Below are 22,664 nucleotides of genomic sequence, written 5' to 3' on the forward strand. Positions count from 1 at the left end.
ATGGAGGTTGTATTTTTCCTCTTGAGACACAAGACCTGACCCAGCGATTCTCTCCTCCACTTCTATTTATTCAGATTCCAAGTACAACTGTTCAGCTTCTGCTCCAAAAATATCCAGGAAAGAATAGGTGCTATTAAATTGCCTGTCTCCATCTTGTATTGTTAAGGGGCCCAGAGAAAGGCATACAATTACTAGCTCATTAACTTGGGTCTTAGAACTTTCAACAGATCACTCACAGAATTGCTAAGCCCAGACAGAGAGGGGCAAGAACGAACTTTTGAGAGGCTCCTGGGTGGCTCAGTTGGTTAGGCGTCTTCCTTTGGCTCAGGTCATGATCTTGGGGTCCTAGGATTGAGCCTCGTATCAAGCTCCTTGCTCAGCGGGGAGTCTGCTTCTCCCCCCTCCTGCAGCCCCTCAGCTCATGCTGTCTCTCAAATAAATAAATAAAATCTTTAAAAAAAAAGCAAACTAGCTTTTGAGAACAATGAAAGTCACTGCTGAGTTGTTTTATTCAGTTTATCCTGACAATCCAATAGAATAGATATTGCCTCCATTTTATAAATAAGGAAACTGAGGCTCAGAGAATCTTTTTTTTTTTTTTTTAAGATTTTATTTATTTATTTGAAAGAGAGAGAGCACAGGGAGATGGAGCAGAGAGAGAGGGACAAGCAGACTCCATACCAAGCACAGAGCCCAACCCAGGGCTTGATCCCGCGACCCAACCCGAAACCAAGAGTAGGACACCCAAGTGCCTGAGCCACCCAGGCACCCCAAGGCTCAGAGAATCTTAAGTAACTTGCTAGAAGTTTTAGGAAGCTTCAGTTCAGATCCCAAAGTGTCCATCCCTAAAGAGTGAGGTGTCCCCCCACCCTCAAGCTGGCTCCTTCCAGTAGAGCTGGAGGTACAAACAACTATTGTCTATCTTTGAAAAACCCTCCATTTGTTCCCTCCCTAAATGTATCTCCTTAACTCCAAGTCTCACAGATCATTTGAATGGAGAATTTTGGAGAAAGACAGGGTAAATAGGAGAAAGGGTCTTTCTGGTCCCTCTGTTAGTTACCCCATAGGCTTAATGATCTGCTGGAACTCCATTCCCCATGTTTGGGGAAAAATTTCCTGTTTGCAGCTATTCCAGAAGTGAGTGTACTGGACAAAACAAACCTAGTCTGGAAAACAAAACAAAACAAAACAAGACAAAAAATTGGCCTTCCTAAACCAAGTAATGCAGGAGCCCATTAAAGAAAAAAAATTTTTCATAGCCCCCAAAGAGACACCCACAAACCCCAGTTTGGGAAACATTCCTTTTCCCGTCCTATCATCATCCCCACAACAGTCTTGGAGGTAAATAACCCACCCAAATTGACACAGGGTGTAGTTGCTACAGCAGACATTTGAATGCAGGTTTCTCATTCCAAGCCTTTTCTGTTGCTTCCTCAGTTCTGCTCCACAGAACCTTGAACCCCACAGAGGTGCTTCTGGGCCCTTTAAACAATGAAATACATTGTATCAAACACCAAAGGTTGCTCTACATCTATAGGGATCCACTTGTCACTTTCACCTGCCCTATACATGCATTCGGAGTCCCAATATTATAATTGGGAAAATGAAATGGGTTCTAAAGCTAAAATAAGTTTGACATCTATCCTTTAAAAATGGAAATCCTTTAGTGCCTTCAGATTACAAATTGATTGGCTGAGTGAACATCTCTAGCCCATTGGAGGTCCAGGTTTCCCAAAATAATACAGTACATGAGAGGCAAGCTAGATTTAGGGACAGTTAATCCAGTGCTGATCGCCATTGCCATGTTGCAACTCATCAAGAATATTTGTTAGTCTGTTACAAGCTTTTGATTTATCAAGCTCTCTGAGGGCCAAACTGTACATCCTCGGTATGGATCAAGGCTGTTCATGCTTCATTGGCTCTGTCCGAACAGCACTGCGAAAAGGAGAGTGAGTGGGAGCAATCCACGGCAAGCAGCCCCAGTTGAGAGGCTGTAAACGGAGCCAAATCTGAACCGTGCCCCCGGCCCCTGCATGGGGAGAACGTGGCGCTCTGGCTGCTGGGAGAGCCGGTGTCTCACTGTCAGCCCGTGTTGCTCTCCAGAGTGCCCTTGAGTGACCGTACCGGTTTTGATTAGGTGATCTTAAAAATACCGAGTCATATGTGTTCGTGCGGAAAGGAACAGGTTAGTGTTACATAACAGGATTTTTAGGGAGCCGTCTCTTATTGCTCTGGAATGGGGAGGCAGGCCCAAAGCTGGGGACAAAGGGGCTAGGACTCTGCATTCCGCAGGCATCTGCTAATCACCTTGGCCAGGTTCTGCCCAGGGCTGACAGAGGGGGGCCCACCTGGCCCTCCCCGGCTCCTAGTCTGTATGTGGAGATGGGGAGGGGACTTCTCAGAGTCATTTTAGGGGTACAATTCTTACCTACCCCCAAAGCCATGTGAAGGGTGGATTCCAAGAAAAGTCATTACACAAACTGGAACATCTGCAAAAAAGCTGACTCTTTGGGGCGCCTGGGCGGCTCAGTGGGTTAAAGCCTCTGCCTTCGGCTCAGGTCATGGTCCCAGGGTCCTGGGATCCAGCCCCGCATTGGGCTCTCTGCTCAGCGGGGAGCCTGCTTCCTCCTCTCTCTGTGCCTGCCTCTCTGCCTACTTGTGATCTCTGTCAAATAAATAAATAAAATCTTTGGGAAAAAAAAAAAAAAGCCAACTCTTTGCCAAGCCACCAACCTACGGGACCACCGGCAGCTCTGCCGCTCTCTGGGGCGGGGACAGGACTGAAAAGTGGCCCCAGAAGTTTGCAGGGGAGCATAGAGTTGGATGCCTACTGCCTGTCTGGAGATTTCTGAAGGAGGGGGCTTGTGGAAAGAGCGGGTGGCAGGAGCTGGGGTAGAAATAGGGGCGAGGCCATCCAGGAATAGGACACAGCCATTCCTTTGGGCATCACAGGAAATGAAGATAATCACGTCCTGCTTTTGAGGTTTGTTGTGAGAATTCTGGGATGTTTGCCCTGAGACCAACCACTCCCTCAGGTCTGACACTACCTGGAGTTAGCGTCAGACCCCACAAGTTCAAGGGCTCTGTCCCATACGACCTCTCCCATCTTAGACACCAGTCACAAATCCAGGGCCACCTCTTCAAGTCGGGGGGTGGGGGGAGTTCCCACAACCTCTGCCTCAAGTTGGAGAATTTGCCAGGAAGGCTCACAGGACTCAGGAACACACTTTACTGGGTGTTTCCTAGTTTATTACAAAGACTACAACTCAGGAACAGCAAAGCGGATGCGTAGGGCGAGGTGGGGGGTGGGGTGGGGAAAGTTTCCATAACGTCCCCAGACGTGCCACACCCCCCACCCACCTGGCAGCTCTCCAGACCTTGTCAAAAGTTTTCATGGTTCCTTCTCCAGCCCAGCTCTTTCCCTCTCCAGAGGTCAGTGGGTGGAGCTGAGAATTCCCACCCTCTCTGTGGCTAGAGCTTTCTGTTACCCTTTCCATCCTGAGGCTATCTGGGGTCCGCACCCTAAATCACCTCAAACAGGTCTCTTATTATGCAAAGATTAAATGACAACATATCTAAAGTGCTTGACTGCAGGCTCTGGTGCCCAGTGAGCATCTGATAAGCATTAGGCAAATAGGTTCCTTTTCCTTCCATCCTTTTCTTTCTTCTGATCAGCTCTAGGGACTCTTGACATAACATCATCTCCCTCCATCCTCACAGGCATGACAGTGGTCACCCTCGTGGCTAGGGACTATTAAATTATTTTGTAGTTTATGCATAGAATTTCCATTCTTAGGGCCTCTCCTTCAAATAGAGAGTTTTGGGTTTTTTCTGGCACTGAGTTGAAACTGAGAAGGGCTCAGGACACGCCCCAAAACACCTCCCCACCGCATGCCCCTTTTCTGTGCCTTTCTACCTGTCAGTTTCACTTTACGAGTCAAGTTCCCTTAAGGCACTTTGCAGAGGAATAGCCAAATCACTCAGTGTTTGTGGTACACTCTAGTGCCAAGAGCAAATGCTTTAAAAATAGCACTTTAGGTATTAACTGCTAACAAAGCAAGAATTGGCTGCCTGTGCTACAATTTGCATTTGGGTTGTTTTTGGTGTTGTGGGTTTTTTTTTGTTTTTTTGTTTTTTAAGCTTATGCATACCAGTTGACCTTTTAAGTAAAGTTTTAGGTCAGTTCTCAACACTCTGAAAGCTTCTTAGTTTTGTTTTGTCTTATTTCAACAGCTTTATTAAGAAAGAGTTCACATACCGTACAATCACCCATTTCAAGTAGAGAATTTGATGGATTTTTGTGTTTTCACAGATACGGGCACCATCACAGCACTCAAATTTAGAACATGCTCATCACCTCAAAAAGAAACCCTGTATGCTTTGGCTATCACTCCCCTCCTTTTTTTTTTTAACCCTCAATCCCACCCCAGCTGTAGGAAACCACTAATCTTTTTTCTCTGTAAATGTCCCAGTTTGGGATATTTCATATGAATGGGCTCCTTTAATATATGGTCTGTTGTGACTAGCGTCTTTGAAAGCTCCATACTTTTTATGTGCATTCCTTTTAGGATTCAAGTTCAGGAAATCTGGGTCCAAATTCAGAGCTAAATTTTACCTGGTTGAAATGCCATTCATTGATGGGGAGTGAGAATATCTACATCCCTCTGGAGTCTTGTAGACTCCAAGAACGCAGGGGAAAAAAATCTGATAAGTGTTGTTAGTTCATCCCTATTTTAGGACCAAGTATTATAGTTACATAATGTAACAATTTCTAGCCAGTTACTGCTTAGCCCTATTTCATTTAACATTTATCAAAAACTTCTAATTTCAATTAACAGGGCAAGCCCCTGTTGGATTTAGTCCTTTGTGGTTCAGATTGAAAGAATAATTAATCACGGAGACTTTATGTCTCGGTGAACATTGACTAATCGTATTGCCTCTGAGATGCCAACCGAGCTCCAGCCAGGCCAAGACCTCCTGGAGGTTTCTTCGTGCACCTCCCGGGGATGAGACTGATTCTAGCAAACACAGGGACACGGTTTCACCACAGCTGCACTGAGTAAGAAGCCCCTTAACTTCACCTTTATTCTGTTTTGTCCAAGTGCACGACGGATGAAGCTTGAATGTGTCACTTGGGTCTGAGGAGGGGAAACCTTCCCAAAAAAATGTGCCTGCATGGAAGGGGCGGCCGATGTTGGGGCCAAGGGCAGGCTGTTCTAAATGGGCCACGTTGGCCTTTGATTATTTGAAATAGAAATTACTTAAGGATGGGATAACTGGGGGATGGACATTAAGGAGGACACGTGACGTAATGAGCACTGAGTGTTACATAAGACTGATGAATCACCAAACTCTACCTTTGAAACTAATAATACCTTAAAGGTTAATTAATTGAATTTAAATTAAAATTTATTGAAGTGGGAAAAAAAGTTACTTAAGAGGTTAGCTGTGCAAGAAGATCGCTCTGGGGCACATGGCTGGCTTAGTTTACTTAGATTACTTAAAAAAACAAAATCTTTAAAAGAAATTAAAAAAAAAAAGAAGGAGAACACTCAGATCCTCCTCTGTCCTCCTGAAAGCCAGAAATAAATCTCCCTTGTGAAAGGTCCCCACCCTGTATCGGGAGATAGAGAAACATCCTTATCACCAGAGATGAGAAATTCAGGATGCAGAAGCCTCTATAAACAACCCTGGTTCCCCCGCCCCCCACTTTTTTTTTTTTTTAAGATTTTATTTATTTATTTGACAGAGAGAGACACAGTGAGAGAGAGAGAGAGACCACTCACAAGCAGGGAGAGGGAGAAGCAGGCTTCCTGCCGATCAGAGAGCCCCATGTGGGGCTTGATCCCAGGACCCTGGAATGATGACCTTAGCCAAAGGCAGATGCTTAGCCACTGAGCCACCCAGGTGCCCCCTCCGGTTCCATTTTTACCAGTTTACTACTCCAGCCCAAATTCTGTTTAGAATGCCTTCCTCACAGAAGCTCCCAAAGTGAAGTTTTCCTTGTCATGTCAATTCCTTATAGGTTTATTGTCTCTTCGTCTAAAAAGTATGAAAACAACCGACCTTGTCCATTTCCAGGTCTCAATATCGTTATTGGCCCACTGTGCATGGATAATAAAATTTGGGAATTTTTTCTTCTGTTAGGTTAACCCATCCATCTTATCTAAATTTAATTCTTAGTCCAGCTGGAAGACCTTGAAAGGTAGAGGAAGAATTTTTCCTTCCCTTCCCTTCCCTTCACTGGTTTGGTCTGCCTGGACTGGGAGACAGCACTGGCACCCGCTCACTTCCCTCCATGCAGATGGGCTTTAACTAACTACAAGGGTCCAGTTTGCCATCTGCCAAGCCTGGGCGGGGGTGGTTGCAGGGGGAGGGGCGGGTCTGGAGCCAGAGCTGTCATTATAGATGAATCTAGAATCCTCCAGCCAGCTTCTGGGCTCTGGGAGCTATCTATGGGGCAGCCTGGAGGCAAGAGATTTCATCACCCAGTGGGTCCACCGGCAGCCAGGGTGAGGTCCAGTGCTTGGTGACTCAGTGTGTGTGCAGGCTACAAAAGAATTGGTTACCGGGGACCCTGTAAGATTTGCCTTGTGAAAATGATGACCCACTGTTACAGGTTGAATTGTATCTCTCCCTCCCCTATCCCCCTCCCCAAAAGATATGTTAAAGTCCCAACCCCCAGTACCTGAGAGTGTAACCTTATTTAGAAATAGGCGCCCCAAAATCCTGAGTGGATTAAAGCCTCTGCCTTCGGCTCAGGTCATGATCCCAGGGTCCTGGGATCGAGCCCTGCATGGGGCTCTCCTGCGCGGCAGGAAGCCTGCTTCCAGCTCTCTCTCTGCCTGCATCTCTGCCTACTTGTGATCTCTGTCAAATAAATAAAATCTTTAAAAAAAAAAAAAAAAAGAAAAAAGAAAAGAAATGGTGTCTTTACCAAAGGAATTGAGTTAAAATGAGGTTGAGTGGGCCCTAATCTGATGGGATTGGTGTCCTTATAAAAAAAAAGCAAAATGTGGGCAGGTGTGGAATTCATGATATTGGAGATGAAGGTGCAGGTTTACAACTTCATTTGAAAATAGAGAAATGAAAGTTTAAAACCTAAAAACAATCCAGGTCTTTTATAAAGAATGATGTAAATCATGTAACAGAGTTTGAATCAGGACCAAAATAGTACAGAAGCTGTAGAAACACAAACCACAAACGTATTTAAAAATGTAAAAGGTCCGATGAAAGGTCAGCTGATGTGTGAATGCGGCCATTTAGACATTTATGTTCCCAAACTCAAGCGAGAAAAGTGAGAGTTGAAGAAAATGATTTCAAGTGGAATGGATATGGGGGGAGGGGGTTAGGGGCATGAGTGGGGAAGGATAGAAGGGGACAGGGAGAAAGGTTTGCAGTGACCAGAATATTTCAGTTAAGACCCAGTGGTTTGATTTTTTTTTTCATCTTCTCATAAAAGCATTCAGCTGGATGTTCATTTCTGATCTTGAGTTTTGATTAAAGGAGTCCTCTGGTAAATCCTCTCCCTTACCTCCCTCCCTCTCTTTGCAAGTATATCCCTAATTATAGGCCATGTATAAGATTTACTAGATGAAATCAGCAGCTGTAGATAGGACACCAGACTTGCAAAAAATCAACCCACTGTTACCATAAAAAGCCCAATTGTTAATTGCTTCTTTGGCATCTGGCTGTAACAAAAACACCCTTTGCTATTTAAGATTAAAAGTAAATATAGTAGAAAGAACATTAACCTAGAATTAGGGGAGCCTAGGATTCTAGTCCCCTCCCTGTTACCTTAGTGCTTCTGTGATGTGATCAGGACCCACACATAGATCTCAGCATCTGCATAGTTTTTGCTGTGCAGACATGACTTTGCCAGTCTTATTCAGAGCTGATGTTTGCTGTGAGGCCCCATCATTCTTCACTGGTTTAGAAATGCAGGCCACCAGTGCTCAGTATTGCGGAGTCTTGTTTTCTTTCTCTTTCTTTCTTTCTTTCTTTCTTTCTTTCTTTCTTTCTTTCTTTCTTTCTTTTTCTTTTTTAAAGGTTTTTATTCGTGGGGTGCCTGGGTGGCTCAGTGGATTGAACCTCTGCCTTCGGCTCAGGTCATGATCTCAGGGTCCTGGGATCGAGCCCCGCATCAGGCTCTCTGCTCAGCAGGGAGCCTGCTTCCCCCTCTCTCTCTGCCTACTTGTGATCTCTCTCTGTGTCAAATAAATAAAATCTTTAAAGATTTTATTCGTTTATTTGACACAGAGAGAGACAGCGAGAGAGGGAACACGAGCAAGGGGAGTGGGAGAGGGAGAAGCAGGCTTCCTGCCAAGCAGGGAGCCTGATGTAGGGCTCGGTCCCAAGACCCTGGGATCGTGACCTGAGCCTGAGGCAGACGCTTAACGACTGAGCCACCCAGGTGCCCCTCTTGTTTTATTCTTTGAGAATCCTGAACCTGGAATGGATATGAAGATTCTGGAATAGGTGCCAAACTGAGGCTCGTCCATGAATCGGGGCAGGGTGCAGCTAGATGGCCCAGGGGCCTCCCATCTTCAGGCCTCTCTCACACCCCTGCACAGGCCCCCAGAGGCATAAAGGCAGCTCAGACCGTGGCTTTTACTTCTTTTCTCCACCTTCTGTGCCTGGCCCCCTGCTGTTTGTCAGCTCCTTTGTCTGCTGCACGTCTGGGTTACCAGGAGTTTCGCCCTCCTGCTTTCCTCTGCTTGCTGGCTCTAGAACATTCCTTTGTTTACCTACTCTCTAACTCAGAAAGACGATCACCTCTCAGGATCTCAAGGGTTTGCCCATCCGTAGTCTAGCCGGCCAAAGCATGGAGGCCGTGTCTTTTGAGGCTCAAGATCATTACTGTTCATGTGCTGGGGATTGGACTCCTCATTTGCATTTTGTTGGAAAGTCAGTAGGCAGATGGGGAAAGAAACCAACCTTCCCTGTTTAGCTCCAGCCCCTACATTTTAACTCCCATGAACCACTTGGCAGCTCTGAATTTCCTCCTTTGGGGCTTTCAGGCATGTGGTTTATTGTATGAACCTCTGGTATGTTCTGTGAAAAGACAAAGCAGAATTCATTCTTTTCATCGGTGGTGAACCCAGTGTTTGCACCTGTTCTGTAATCCACACGATGCATCTAGTTTGTGATCTCTTGCTAAGGAACCATCCACTCCAGAATTGAGCGGCTTAAACAATGACAGGGCATTACTTCTCACAATTCTGCAACTTCCAACTAGGCTTAGCCGGGCAGATCTTCTGTTCCTCGTGGCATATGTTTGGACTGAAAATATCAGGTTTGACCTGTTCACTTACATGCCTGGCTTCTCAGCTGGGGTGGGTGAGCACCTCTCCCCAAGGCTAGCGTGGGATTCCTCCCAACATGGCAGTCTCAGGGTAATCAAACCAGACTTTTTACATTGTGTCCCGCTTCTGGTTTCTAGCTTCCTGTAGAGGCCTGGACTGACACAGTATCTTTTCTGCCATTTGCAATTGGTCAAAGCAAGTTCTAGGTCACGTTAGGTTTGAAGTGAGGGGAGACTGCCTCCACCTCTGGGTGAGAGGAACAGCATACTGGTGCAGGAAGGAACGGAAATGATGGAGACCGTCCTTGGAGATTTTCTACTGTAGTCTCCCTGGTGATACTTCTTGATTTATTGGTCTCCCTGGTGATACTTCTTGATTTATTATTGGTCTTCTCTTTTTACTCCCGATGGCATTATAGGTTATAAGAACATGGGGTAGGCAGGAATTAGTCCCATGGCCTTGAACTGTCTAATCTTTTACCAGCCACTCCAGAGTGCTTTGGAAAGATACTAGTGTCTCTGCCCCGGGCTGCAGGATTGCTTGTGTTAACTCTGATGCTTCTGTGACTGCCTTACAAAGTACAGTAGTCAACATCACCCAAGCACTTGCCATGAGCCAGACCCTGTGCTGGTGCCTTTTTCATGTATCATGTTATTACATTAACATAATCTTTCCAAACCTGTGCGTGCAATGTCAGTGGCACTTCCTGGGTTGGTTCAGGTGCTAAAAATACAGCATGACAACATTGGTACCAAAGAGTTGAAAATGCTACCCATACTCAAATTGCCAGCCCCTCCCTTTACAGAGGATTTATTCCCATGGGATACCTAGGATGCATTCTCTTTTCCTTCTTGTCTTTCAGAATCTCTTCTGTCAATTTGGTATTCCATTAATTATCTATTTTTCTCATTCTGGTCCTTTCTACCCCCAGGTCCAATGTCTTCTACTGCAGCCACTGCAAATGAGGGACCCCAGGGGAAGGTCAGGGAATGGAAATCATTGAAGTAGAGCAGAGTTCATTCTGAGTGGAAGGAAGTGCTCTATGACCACACATAGACCATACCTTCCAGGCAGCGCATGTGCACGTGCGCACATACACACACACACACACACACACACACACACACAGTGGCTGCCCTCCCACACCCCTCAGGGTGAAGAAACCAGGTCAAGGGAGAGCATAATGTAATACCTGGTTCTCTACTGTGCTCGCATTGTGCACTCAGTAAACGTGCTTAGGATAATGACTATTACAATACTATTTTATGCAGGCATGTCAGCCAACTCAAAACCAGTGCGCACCCTGAAAAGTCTTACCAAGGTGTCGCATATTGTGTTGTTGTTGTTGTTGTTGTTTTAAGTTTTTGTTTTTTTTTTAATTTGACAGACAGAGATCACAAGTAGGCAGAGAAGCAGGCGGGGGTGGGGGGGAAGCAGGCTCCCTGCTGAGCAGAGAGCCTGATGCGGGGCTCCATCCCAGGACCCTAGGATAAAGACCTGAGCCGAAGGCAGCGGCTTTAACCCACTGAGCCACCCAGGCGCCCCGCATAGTGTGTTTTTATATTGCGTTTTTGTATTTCTCACAGCTTTGGTGATACATAATTTACATAACACAGAGTTTACCCATTTAAGGTGTACAAAATTAAATGGTTTTTAGCATATTTACAGACTTGTAAGCTATCACTTTACATCTAATTTTAGAGTATTTTCATCACCCCCACGAGACCCTCTGTTTCCATAGCAGTCATTCCCCTTACCATCCTACTCCCCAGCCTTGGGCCACTACTCTACTTTCTTTTGCTGTAGACAGGTCTACTCTGGATATTTTATATAAATGGAATTCTAGAATGTGGCTTTTGGTGAGCGGCTTCTTTCACTCAACATAATTTTTTTTTTCCTTTAAAGATTTCATTTATTTATTTGACAGAGAGCACAAGTGGGCAGAGAGGCAGGCAGAGAGAGAGGCGGAAGCAGGCTCCCCGCTGAGCAGAGCGCCCGACGCAGGGCTCAATCCCAAGACCCTGGGATAAAGACCCAAGCCGAAGGCAGAGGCTTAACCCACTGAGCCACCCAGGCGCCCCCCAGCATAATGTTTTTTGAAGTTCATATGTGCTAGAGTGTGGATCAAGTCTTAAGAAGTTTTAAAGAGAGAAAAGAAGAGTCAGTCAAAATGGAGGAGTTGGCTGGGGAGAAGGAATTTCAAGAAGAACTAACACTTGTCTAGAAGGTTCTAGAACTTTGGAGCATGGGGATGCAGGAGCTTTGTAAGGCACAAGGGAAAGGTTGTGGCTTTGGGATAGTGGTCCAGAAGAGATGCTAGAAAGGTAGCACAGTAGCTGTCCACACAGCAGTCATTGAAAAAAATCTTAAATGGTTAAATGTTCAAAAAAATTTTAACCTTATTTCATTTTTTAAGTATAATATAACACAAATCTTATGTCTAAAACTCAGTGAAGTGGGTCGTCTGAGTGGCTGAGTCTATTGAGCATCTGCCTTAAGGTCAGGTCATGATCACAAGGTCCTGGGATCGAGCCCTGTGTCGGGCTACTTGCTTGGCAAGGAGCCTGCTTCTCCCTCTGCCTGCTCTGCCTGCTGCTCCCCCTGCTTGTGCTCTCTCTCTCTCTCTCTCTGACAAATAAATAAATAAAATCTCTAAAATTTTTTTTAAAAATAAAAATAAATAAAACTCCATGAACTTTTTTTTACTTTCATTTTTATTTTACTTTCAAGTAAACTCTGTACCCAGCATGGGGCTTGAACTCACATCCCCGACACCAAGAGTCACACGCTCTACCGAATGAGCCAGCCAGGTGCCCCTAGAGCTCAGTGGACTTTTACGTATAGTCATCCAGATCGACAGTCAGCCTAGACATTTCCCTTGTGTTTCTTCGTATCTACCCTCCCTCCCAAAAAGTTACTGCTGTTATTCCAACTTTAAACGCCATAGAGAACCTTGAACTTCAGTTGGAATCATGCTCTGTACACTGCTGTGTCTGGCTACTTTTGCTCAGCGTACTGTCTGTGAGCATCATAGGCAGTCTTGTGTGGATCAGCACTTTGCTCTTTTTCATTGCATGTGGTACTCCATCGGGGGAATAACCCACAATTTGCCCGTTTTCCTGTTGATGAACATTTGAGCTATTTCCAGTTTTGCCTGTTATGTTTGAAGCTGTTGTGACTGTTCTGGTACACCCTTTGGTGGCCAAAGGTATCCATTTCACGCAGAAAGTGAATTGTCGGGTCACAGATAGGCACGTGCTAAGCTCTGTAGACAGTCCTAGATAGTGCTGAGCAATTGTCCAAAGTTGTTGAAACAATTTACACACCCAGGAACGGGTTGGACTGTGAAAAAAAAAAAATGTTTCTGAGGCGCCTGGGTGGCTCAGTGGGTTAAAGCCTCTGCCTTCGGCTCAGGTCATGGTCCCGGGGTTCTGGGATCAAGCCCCACATCGGGCTCTCTGCTCGGCGGGGAGCCTGCTTCCTCCTCTCTCTCTGCCTGCCTCTCTGCCTACTTGTGATGTCTGTCTGTCAAATAGATGAGTGGAATCTTTTAAAAAACAGTAATAATAAAAAAGTAAAATAAAATCTTTTTAAAAATAAATAAATAGGTCACGTTTTTGACATGTGAATAGGCAAGCTATCATGTTGGCCTTTCTTTACATTGCAAGTCCCTTTCTGATTGAGATGTATGTAACTCACCCTTTTAATTAAGTGTATAATTCAGGGTTTTTTAGTATATTCACAAAAGTGATACAGCTTCCACCACTATCTAATTCCAGGATATTTTCATCGCCCCAACAGGAACCCTTTTATCCATTAGTAGTCACTCCACCCCTGGCAACCACTAATCTTGCTGTCTGTATGGATTTGCCTATTCTAGACATTTCCTCTAAATAATGGTTAAACTTTTACGTTCATTTCTTTGATTTTTTTTTCCCCCCCAGGATCCCAAGCATTTCAAGTCCGAGAAGACAGGACGGGGGCAATTAAGGGAAGGCTGGAGAGATAGTCATCAACCCATCATGTGTTCCTACAAGCTGGTGACCGTGAAGTTCGAGGTCTGGGGACTTCAGACCAGAGTGGAACAATTTGTACATAAGGTAAGTGAGTAAATGGCGGTTCCTGGGCTGTGGACACAGTGACTGCCGTTACCGTAAGCTGGAGTGCACGATGCCCAACACACGCCCGGTGCTGAGCCAACACGACATCACTATATCTAGAAAAGGCTGTTTTCATGAAAATCCACTTTACGTATGGGTTTAATTTGATACTTTGCACTTCATTTCTGATTCTGTGACCTCCATGTCTGTTGGATGAGTAGATCCAGGAAGTTGGGTTTTCAGTACTAAATACTTCTTCCCTTTGGTATCAGGCTAATCTAGTTGCAGGCAGAAGTACTTGTACTTCATACTCTGGTACTTGGGTTCCAGGCAGAGGCACAGGGCTGATGTGTGTGTTTGGCCGCCAAGATAATTCTCACTCAAAAGATCCTGTAAGGGGCGCCTGGATGGCTCAGTGGGTTAAAGCCTCTGCCTTCGGCTCAGGTCATGGTCTCAGGGTCCTGGGATCGAGCCCCGCATCGAGCTCTCTGCTCAGCATGGAGCCTGCTTTCTCCTCTCTCTCTGCCTGCCTCTCTGCCTACTTGTGATCTCTATCTGTCAGATAAATAAATAAAATCTTAAAAAAAAAAAAAAAGATCCTGTAAATATAGGGGCACCTGGGGGCTCAGTCAGTTAAGCATCTGATTCTGGATTTCAGCTCAGGTCATGATCTCGGGGCTGTGAAATCAAGCCCCACATCAGGATCCATGCTGGGCATGAGCCTACTTAAGATTCTCTCTCTTCCTCTGCCTGCCTCTCCTTCCCCAGTCATGTGCTTATGTGCTTCCTCTCTCTCTCTCTTTAAAAAAAAAAAAAAAAAGATCCTGCAAATATAGCCACCTAAGGCAAGACACCCCAAGAAATCCCAGTGGTCCTTTAGATAGTGCACCTCAGTATTTCTGGTCATTTAATAATTCTGTTACCTTGGGTGCCTGGGTGGCTCAGTGGGTTAAGCCTCTGCCTTGGGCTCAGGTCATGATCCCAGGGGCCTGGGATCAAGGCCTGCATAGGGCTCTCTGCTCAGCGGGGAGCCTGCTTCCTCCTCTCTCTCTCTGCCTGCCTGCTTGTGATGTCTCTATCAAATAAATAAATAAAATCTTTTAAAAAAAATCTCAAAACAGAGATTTCAAATGTATACCCACTTTAGCTAAACATGTCCATTTTGTCACAGGAACAAGACTTGGTGATGATTTAAGTTTATTAGGAGCTTTGGACATGACTCTTACCCTCATGTAAACAAATGGAAAATGCAATGTTGAGCACTGCCCTTTGTAATGCCTCCTATTTTCATAAAAATAAATACTCCCCGAGTTGTCTCTACATTCCAGATAGGCTGGATATCTGTTTATTTTTCCACTTAAAAACTGATAAAGAATAGCTTTCTGAAATTCTTTTGGGGGCCCTGGAATTTAGCCGTAATGCACTGAGCTTTGTGTTACTCAGATGCATTTGTCTACTGAGATTGGAGACCAGTTGGCAATAAAATGTATAACGTTTTGAGGTCCAAGGAATAGATGGAACTTGAGTTCATGATAATAGCAAACTCGAGAACATATTTGAGAGCTTTGGTGTTTTCTTTCTTTCTTTCTTTCTTTCTTTCTTTCTTTCTTTCTTTTTTTTTTAATTTGACAGAGATCACCAGTAGGCAGAGAGGCAGGTGGGGGGGGTCAGGCTCCCTGCTGAGCAGAGAGCCCGATATGGGGCTCAATCCCAGGACCCTCAGATCATGACCTGAGCCAAAGGCAGAGGCTTTAACCCACTGAGCCAGCCAGGCGCCCCACTTTGGTGTTTTCTTTTCTTTTTAATTTTTTTTAAGATTTTATTTATTTATTTGACAGAGAGAGAGAGAGATCACAAGTAGGCAGAGAGGCAGGCAGAGAGAGAGGAGGGAAGCAGGGAGCCTGATGCAGGGCTCGATCCCAGGACCCTGAGACCATGACCTGAGCCAAAGGCAGAGGCTTAATCCACTGAGCCACCCAGACACCCCAACTTTGGTGTTTTCTTAAACAGAGAAGTATGTCGATCTGCTCTTTTGCTGCACTCCAGAGCCCACTCTGCCCAGCCAGAAGCAGGAACAAAGTGAAACACATGGAGATCAAGTTTGGGGAGGCCACTTGTTTCCCTGCTGTGTCCCAAGTTATTAAGCAGAAGGATGATCCCAGAGTAAATATATTCCAGCTTCAGCTCTGGGTCTGCCTTAAGCTGTATCTTCTTCAACTAACTGTAACATCTCCCCCACCCCCTGTATTTTTTTTTTAAGATTTTATTTGTTTATTTGAGAGAGAGAGAGAGAAGGCAGGAGGCGCAGAGGGAGAGAGAATACCAAGCAGATTCCACACTGAGCATAGAGCCTGCCACAGGGCTTGATCCCATGACCCTGAGATCATGGCCTGAGCCAAAACCAAAAGTCAGATGCTTAACCAGCTGAGCCACCCAGATGCCCCACTCCCCCTCCCCTTATTTTTTAACCCAAAATGCTCTCTTACTAGACCGCATATAGTGTACTTAGCATATCTGCCTTTCATAAAGCCTGTTTGGATTGCCATAGGGCTCACTGTGTTTCTTTCCTCGCAGCTGACTTGGCTACTTTTGAGATTCTGTTTCTTTAAAATACCTGTAGGAATTCTGCTCTAGGAAAAGGCCTTCCTATTGCCCATTTCCAAATATAAGGAAGTGTTACCAACACCCCAGAACGCACCTGCTCTGGCACACGTGTTGCTAATGAGTATTTGAGGCTAGTATTTGCATGGTTTTAAAGCACCAGGGATGCCTTTCTCTGAACACCTTTGTTTTTTAAGAATCTATTCACAGTTAAGGGGGGAAAAAAAATGTTCGAAAGCGAACCATTAGCACATTATTGAATTCTCGTTTCCAGCAGACAGCTGTGTTGTGCTTAATGTAATAGGGTATATTTTACTGATGCCCCAGTGCTGTTCTTTTCATTTCCATGAATTTGACACAGTCAGCACTCAAGTGGGTATGGTTTCATGTTGTTTCTTATTTTCATGACATATTTCCTCCTTCCGCATCCTAAAAGCTTCGCTAGATATCCAGAGGCTCGGAGAAATAAACATATCATTATAAATGCTTCCTTTGCTTCTGCAAATTCACCAGATTAAAATCTTTCATTTATTGAAACGTGCCTGAACCTTTCATGAGAGGTTTTTGACAATTGCTGGATTTGTTTGGCAGGAAGAAAGGAATGTTGAAGGGAGCACGTGAGTATCCAAGAAACACAAAACAGCATATTTATAGAGGACACCAAGAATACCATAAAATTAAGGCACATGAACAGCGCTACACACACATGCAGACACGCACAAACTATCTATCTTTCTTAGTCTCCTAGGGCCATGATGTGTCACCATAAGAAACAATTTTATTCCTTTTGTCTCTAGCCAGGCTTGTCATTCCCATTATGTTCTATTCTAGTCAAGGTCTCTTTATTTTATCTCTATCAATAACAGTTGATTACACTGCCTTTTCCCCCTCTTCCACTACATGAAAGTCACATACAAAAAGGTGTTTACTTATCTCGTATTCCACACCTTCAAATATGAAAATAAAAAATTGGAGCAATATTTAGGATATTTCTTCAGAGAAGAATAAGTACCCTTTGCTGCGAAGTCACTTGCTACCCAAAAAAGCATTCTTGATTTCCAACGTTCATGATCTCTTAGTGCCAGTGAGAGACACCTATTGAAATTGAACCTATTTCAGGTATAAATAAATGAAGAAGAATAAATAAATAAATAAATAAATAAATAAATGAAGAGGGGCGCCTGGGTGGCTCAGTCGGTTAAGTGTCTGCCTTCGGCTCAGGTCATGATCCAGGGGTCCTGGGATCGAGCCCCGCATCGGGCTCCCTGCTCAGTGGGAAGCCTACTTCTTCTCCCTCTCCCTCTGCCCCTCCCCCTGTTCGTGCGCTCTCTCTCTCTCAAATAAATAAAAAATTTTTTAAAGATTTTATTTATTTATTTGACAGACAGATCACAAGTAGGCAGAGAGGCAGGCAGGGAGAGGGGAGAAGTTGGCTCCCTGCTGAGCAGATCCCAGGACCCTGGGATCATGACCTGAGCCGAAGGCAGAGGCTTTAACCCACTGAGCCACCCAGGTGCCCCTCAAATAAATAAATGTTTTTAAAAAGATGAACGAAGAGGAAAACTCAAGGTGATTAGCCTAGAGATTCATTCCGGTCATTGCCGTGTGCTGCCAACCTGTTGTTCGTAGTGTGTATACACTCGTAGTCCAACTTTCAGTTAAGATGAAGAGATTATTTTACAGCACATATAGCCTCGGAAGGGCTGAGCAGGTGAGCAAGCCCATGATCTGTGTATGTGAGACTGTATTTGCTATCACATGGACAGAGGGATGGGGAAATGTGTAATTGTCAGGATTCCTAGAATTGGGAACAATCTATTTTCCTGGTAGTTTTAATCAAACATGGGATTATTTCAACGTCCTTCTTTTACTTTCGTAGGTGGTCCGGGATATTCTGCTGATTGGACATAGACAGGCTTTTGCATGGGTTGATGAGTGGTATGGTAAGTCAACTTCCCCAAAATAACTTCCAGAACAACTTCATAACCTGTTGATTTGGGCTGCAGTCCATCTGGCTTCATATGTTACCTAGAAAGACAACAAAGGCAGGACTGTTGCCCCCTGAAGTGGAAATAACACTGTCTGTGGCACATAACGGCGCAGAATGTAATCATAGAAGCTTGGTCTAGAATAACCACGATAAAGCTGACCCTTGAACAACACGGGGTTGAGCTGTGTGAATCCGCTTATGTGCAGATTTTTTTTTCAGTAAGTATAGAACCATCAATGTGTTTCCCTTATGATTTTCTTTTTTTTCCCTCTTCCTTGTGATCTTCTTAATAACATTTTCTTTTCTCTAGCTTACTTTGTTGTAATAATATAGAACTGATTGCATAGAACATACAAAATATGTGTTAATCCGTGGCTTATGTTATCAGTAAGGCTTGAAGGACAACAGTACGCTATTAGGAGTTCAGTTTTGGGGGATGGATTTTCAATCCGGTGGAGAAGAGGGTGTGTGTTGCCACCCCTAACGCTCTCATTGTTCAAGGGTCAACCGTACTTAGTTATTGGCTAATACATAGGACCCCTGTATGTTTGATGCTGACATACTTCATAACACAGGGCTCCATAATTCTCTTTTGGATGGATTTCAAACCCATCCTGATTTATCCCAAACTTTGATTCAAGATCAAAACTCTCTGAACCATTGCATCAAGTAAAAGCAGTCGTTTGATTCAGAGAACACTTGAAACACTCCCTTGTCAAAAACATAAGGATTCTGAAAAAATTCAAAGGCAGTGGCATAGGTGCCCCTTCATCCTAATGGAGACTATTGTGGCTTTTCTCTCTCTCTCTCTTCTTTCCTTTCCTTTTCCCTTTCCTTTCCTTCCCCTTTCCTTCCTTCCTTCCTTTCTTTTTTTCATGGTTTTGGGAGGAATGAAACAAGTTCTGCACATTCCCGGTAAATGAAAATCAGGATTGCTTCATCCCTTGATGGATGGACCACCCTTTCCAGATCCTGGGTATTGTCGTTTAGTCCACACGAATTTTCCGCATGCCCAGAATCAGTCGTGAGAGGATAGTGTCCTTGACTATAAATAGAAACAAACACACCCAGTTGGTGACTTGGGTTAGATCTGATCGTCTAATGAAATGCCCTCCTCCTCAGCCTCTTCCTAAGTCACACTGAATTTGTTCTGAGGGTAACCTAGACTGCGTTTTGGTGCTTTTCTATCCCTGTTCCACCAATCCCTCCCTCTTCTTAGCAGAAGGCATCCCCTTTAAAGTGAAAAGCTACATTGAACTGAACGGGTAAAGACAACAATGTTTTTCGCTCTTTCTGGGCCACCTTGAAAAGATGTGCTTCTGGAGGGTTGTTTCTGTTTTGTTTTATTTTTGCATTTTTCCCAGATCCATATCTTCTGAAGAGCACATGTGTCTTTCTGGGTTTGTCCAAAGGCAGACCTCTAGAAGAGATTTCTTTTGAAAGGTCATCATTTGCTCTTTCTTACCCATGCCACCCCCCCACCCTCCCCAACCCCCCGCACAGGACGCTGCTCACAGGACATGTCCCTGAGACCTATCTGTGGTTGTCTCTGTGAGGCAGGTAGAGGGAGAGTCTGCTGTGATGACTTCCTCTGATTATGAAACAAAGCTTTTTGGTTGTTTTTGTTTGTTTGTTTGTTTGTTTGTTTGTTTTTCTCTCGGGGGAACTTTCCTCAGATTTTTAGAAAGGGAGCAGAGATAGAAAAATCCTTAAGAACTGCTGGTGTCTCCCAGCCAGGGCTCCTCTAAGCTCATTGGTGTCCTTGCCACCAACACTAAGGGAATATCAAAAGGATATTCAAAGCATAAATTGGCAAATGAATGGGGTTCTCAGGGGCCAAGAGATGGGGCACTTGGATAGATTTCTCAGTAGTGCCAGAATGCCATAGAGGCCCTTCCAGAAAAGGCAGCATCAGAGAGGGTTGCTGGTTCCTGATGAAGAGGACAAAACACTGCAGGCCTGTTGATCAGAAAAGAGGGTTTGAGCAGAGGCAGGGTATAGACAAAAAAATAAATAAATAAAAAATGTGGGTGGGTATCCAGTAAGTGAACATCTCAGTACAGAAAATGGAGACCGACTCTTTTCTCTTACACCAGGGGCAATGAAGAGACTTAAAGACTTTTAGTCTGGGGTGGCGGGGCGGTGGTGGGGGATTCTCAGACTATTACAGGGGCCCAAAGCTAGACTAATGCATCAGAGGAAAATAGAGGCCTCTGGTCCTGAAGAGCTCTCAGAGGAGAGCTACCTATTTACTCAGGATGGCTTAGGTGGACACATTAACAACTCAAGGAGGCTATCGACAAAAAGCCTTTCTGTATCTGAGTGCAGAAAAAGCGTGTGTGATTTAGTGGATCTAGATCATGGGGGAGCCCTGTATTCCCCAGAGAAGGTCTCCACTCCCCCCACTGTGTACACAATCTTAGCTTCAACCGAAACAAGCAGCCTTTTCAGAGCAAGGGGTCTAAGAACCATGCCATCGATTCATGTAAATTACTAGCCTCCTTGCCCCCAGCTGAGCTGCTTGCCAGGGAAACAGGGGGCTCCTTCCTTATACAGATGGAGACACTCAGTCAATCAAATGGATGGAAATAACCTGCCCACAGACTGCCTTCTCAGCCCCTTATTGGAGGTCATGTGAGGGACTGGGGGCCTTTCAGGGAAATGGGTGTGTCACTGTTCGCCTACAGTTCTGCCTACCTGAAGTGGCGTATTTTTCTTTGGTCTGTATGGGCTCAGTGAGGCTCTCGCATTAGTAAACATGAGAAAGATCCAAAGTTAAAAAACAAAAACAAAACAAAAACCTTTGCCTGTAGCTTACAGCGCTGGTGCAAAGCGAGGTCCCCAGGCCAGTAACATCCGCTCCCACTTGGGTACTTGTTAGAAATTGAAATTCCCAGGCTCCTCTCCAAACCTACTGAATCAGGAACTCTGGGGTTCTAGCCTACCAATTTGTTTTTTGGGGTTTTTTTTTAAGATTTTATTTATTTATTTGACAGGGGTGGGGGGAAGCAGACTCCTCGATGAGCAGAGAGCCCGATGCGGGGCTCAATCCCAGGACCCTGGGACCATGACCTGAGCCGAAGGCAGAGGCTTTAACCCACTGAACCACCCAGGCGCCCCCCAATGTGTGTGTTTTAACAATGTGTTTTAACAAGCCCTCCAGATGATTCTGGCTAAAGTTTAAGAACAACTTTAAATCAGATTAGATTGAAGGGACACTTGAATAAATTCAGTCCAGACAGATTAAAGAATGGTAGATGTCTTCTGGGCCAACTGGTAAGCCCTGGTGCCCTGTCAGAATCAGGAAGACATCCCTCCGGGCAGATTCAGGCTGTGCTCTTGGCTTAGGGCTGAATTTTAATCCCAGTGACATCCTGGCTGTGTGTTTGTTTGGTATACAACCTACACCTTGCTTAGAGGCACCCCTGGAGGTCTTTCTCCCTAATTAAGCTAGCCACCTCCAGTGTTTAATTAAGAAGGAGGAGGGGAGGAAGGGGGGGCATTGTAGATGGTGGCTGATCTTCTCTTACCCAAGGATTAATTTGTGGCATTTCTGAGTTTGAGCATATGGCTGTCACATAACTAATTCCCTAAACAAATTTTATTCTGCTCATGTTCCTTATAAAGTATAACCATGTCCATTGTTGGAGAAGTTGAGGTTTTTTGCTTTTTTTTTTTTTCCCCCAAAGCCTTGATTGGTCTTTATCCATGAGCCTTGGGTCTCTCCTGCATGACTGGAACACTAATCAGAGAAGAAACAACACATTTCAGAAGATGGGGTGATAAGGGGGCAGATAAAAATAGGCAGCCCAGCTTCACAAAAGCATAGTTTTGCTTCACAAATCTGACAGTATTTTGAGAGAGGAACAAAGGATTGCCAGAGGGAGGCTGTGATTGAGTGGAACCTCATGAATGTCTTTGAAATCCAGACCCTTCCAAAAAAAAGTATAGGGGCTAGTTCTGGCGGGTATAGATGAAAGTCCCTCATGAAAGTGGCTTAGAAATTATTCTAGAGTCCCTAGAGCAGGCCTAATAACAAAAGAAGCGAGCTCAAGATGGGGAAAGAAGCTTACTTAAGGACTCGCATTAGCTGGTTGAGTTCACCAGGCCACCCTTTTCCAATGGCCTCTGATTTCCTGAAATAGGAATTTCAGTGCCGTGGCTCTTTGGCAACATTTTATGTGTGTGTGTGCTTAATGTTCATTTTTCTGGGGAGAGAACGTGTAGCTTCTCATCAGAGTTTTAAAGGGATCTGTGACTCTCCTCTACCTCCCCGAATTAAGAACTATGAAAAAGGGGCGCCTGGGTGGCTCAGTGGGTTAAAGCCTCTGCTTTCGGCTCAGGTCATGATCCCAGAGTCCTGGGATCGAGCCCCACATCGGGCTCTCTGCTCAGCAGGGAGCCTGCTTCCCCCTCTCTCTCTGCCTGCCTCTCTGCCTACTTGTGATCTCTCTCTCTCTGTCAAATAAATAAATAAAATCTTTTAAAAAAAAAACTATGAAAAAAATCATAACTGTACATTGCACTTCTACATCTTACTGGCTTAAATTACATGAAGAGGGTATTCACCAAGACTTGAGGATTGGCTACTTTCACTACAAAAAAGTGGAGCCACCCCTAAGCTATTTATAACAATCATGTATTGAATTTATAATCATTATAAAGAGT

At 44.7% G+C, this 22,664-nt stretch overlaps 1 protein-coding gene across 2 annotated transcripts in view; it reads left to right on the top strand.

Annotated features, from left to right (window-relative positions):
- The window catches only part of PITPNC1 (phosphatidylinositol transfer protein cytoplasmic 1), a 249,274-nt gene that overhangs the window by 213,501 nt on the left and 13,109 nt on the right, over nt 1-22,664 (top strand). For both annotated transcript variants that reach the window (XM_032870807.1, XM_032870808.1), the window contains exons 7-8: nt 13,250-13,405; nt 17,886-17,949. In XM_032870807.1, coding sequence (XP_032726698.1) covers nt 13,250-13,405; nt 17,886-17,949 — 220 coding nt within the window. The remainder of the gene's footprint in view (nt 1-13,249; nt 13,406-17,885; nt 17,950-22,664) is intronic.

This window comes from Lontra canadensis, unplaced genomic scaffold, assembly GCF_010015895.1.
Source record: "Lontra canadensis isolate GAN:19392208 unplaced genomic scaffold, GSC_riverotter_1.0 scaffold41, whole genome shotgun sequence".
NCBI classification, from domain to species: Eukaryota; Metazoa; Chordata; class Mammalia; order Carnivora; family Mustelidae; genus Lontra; species Lontra canadensis.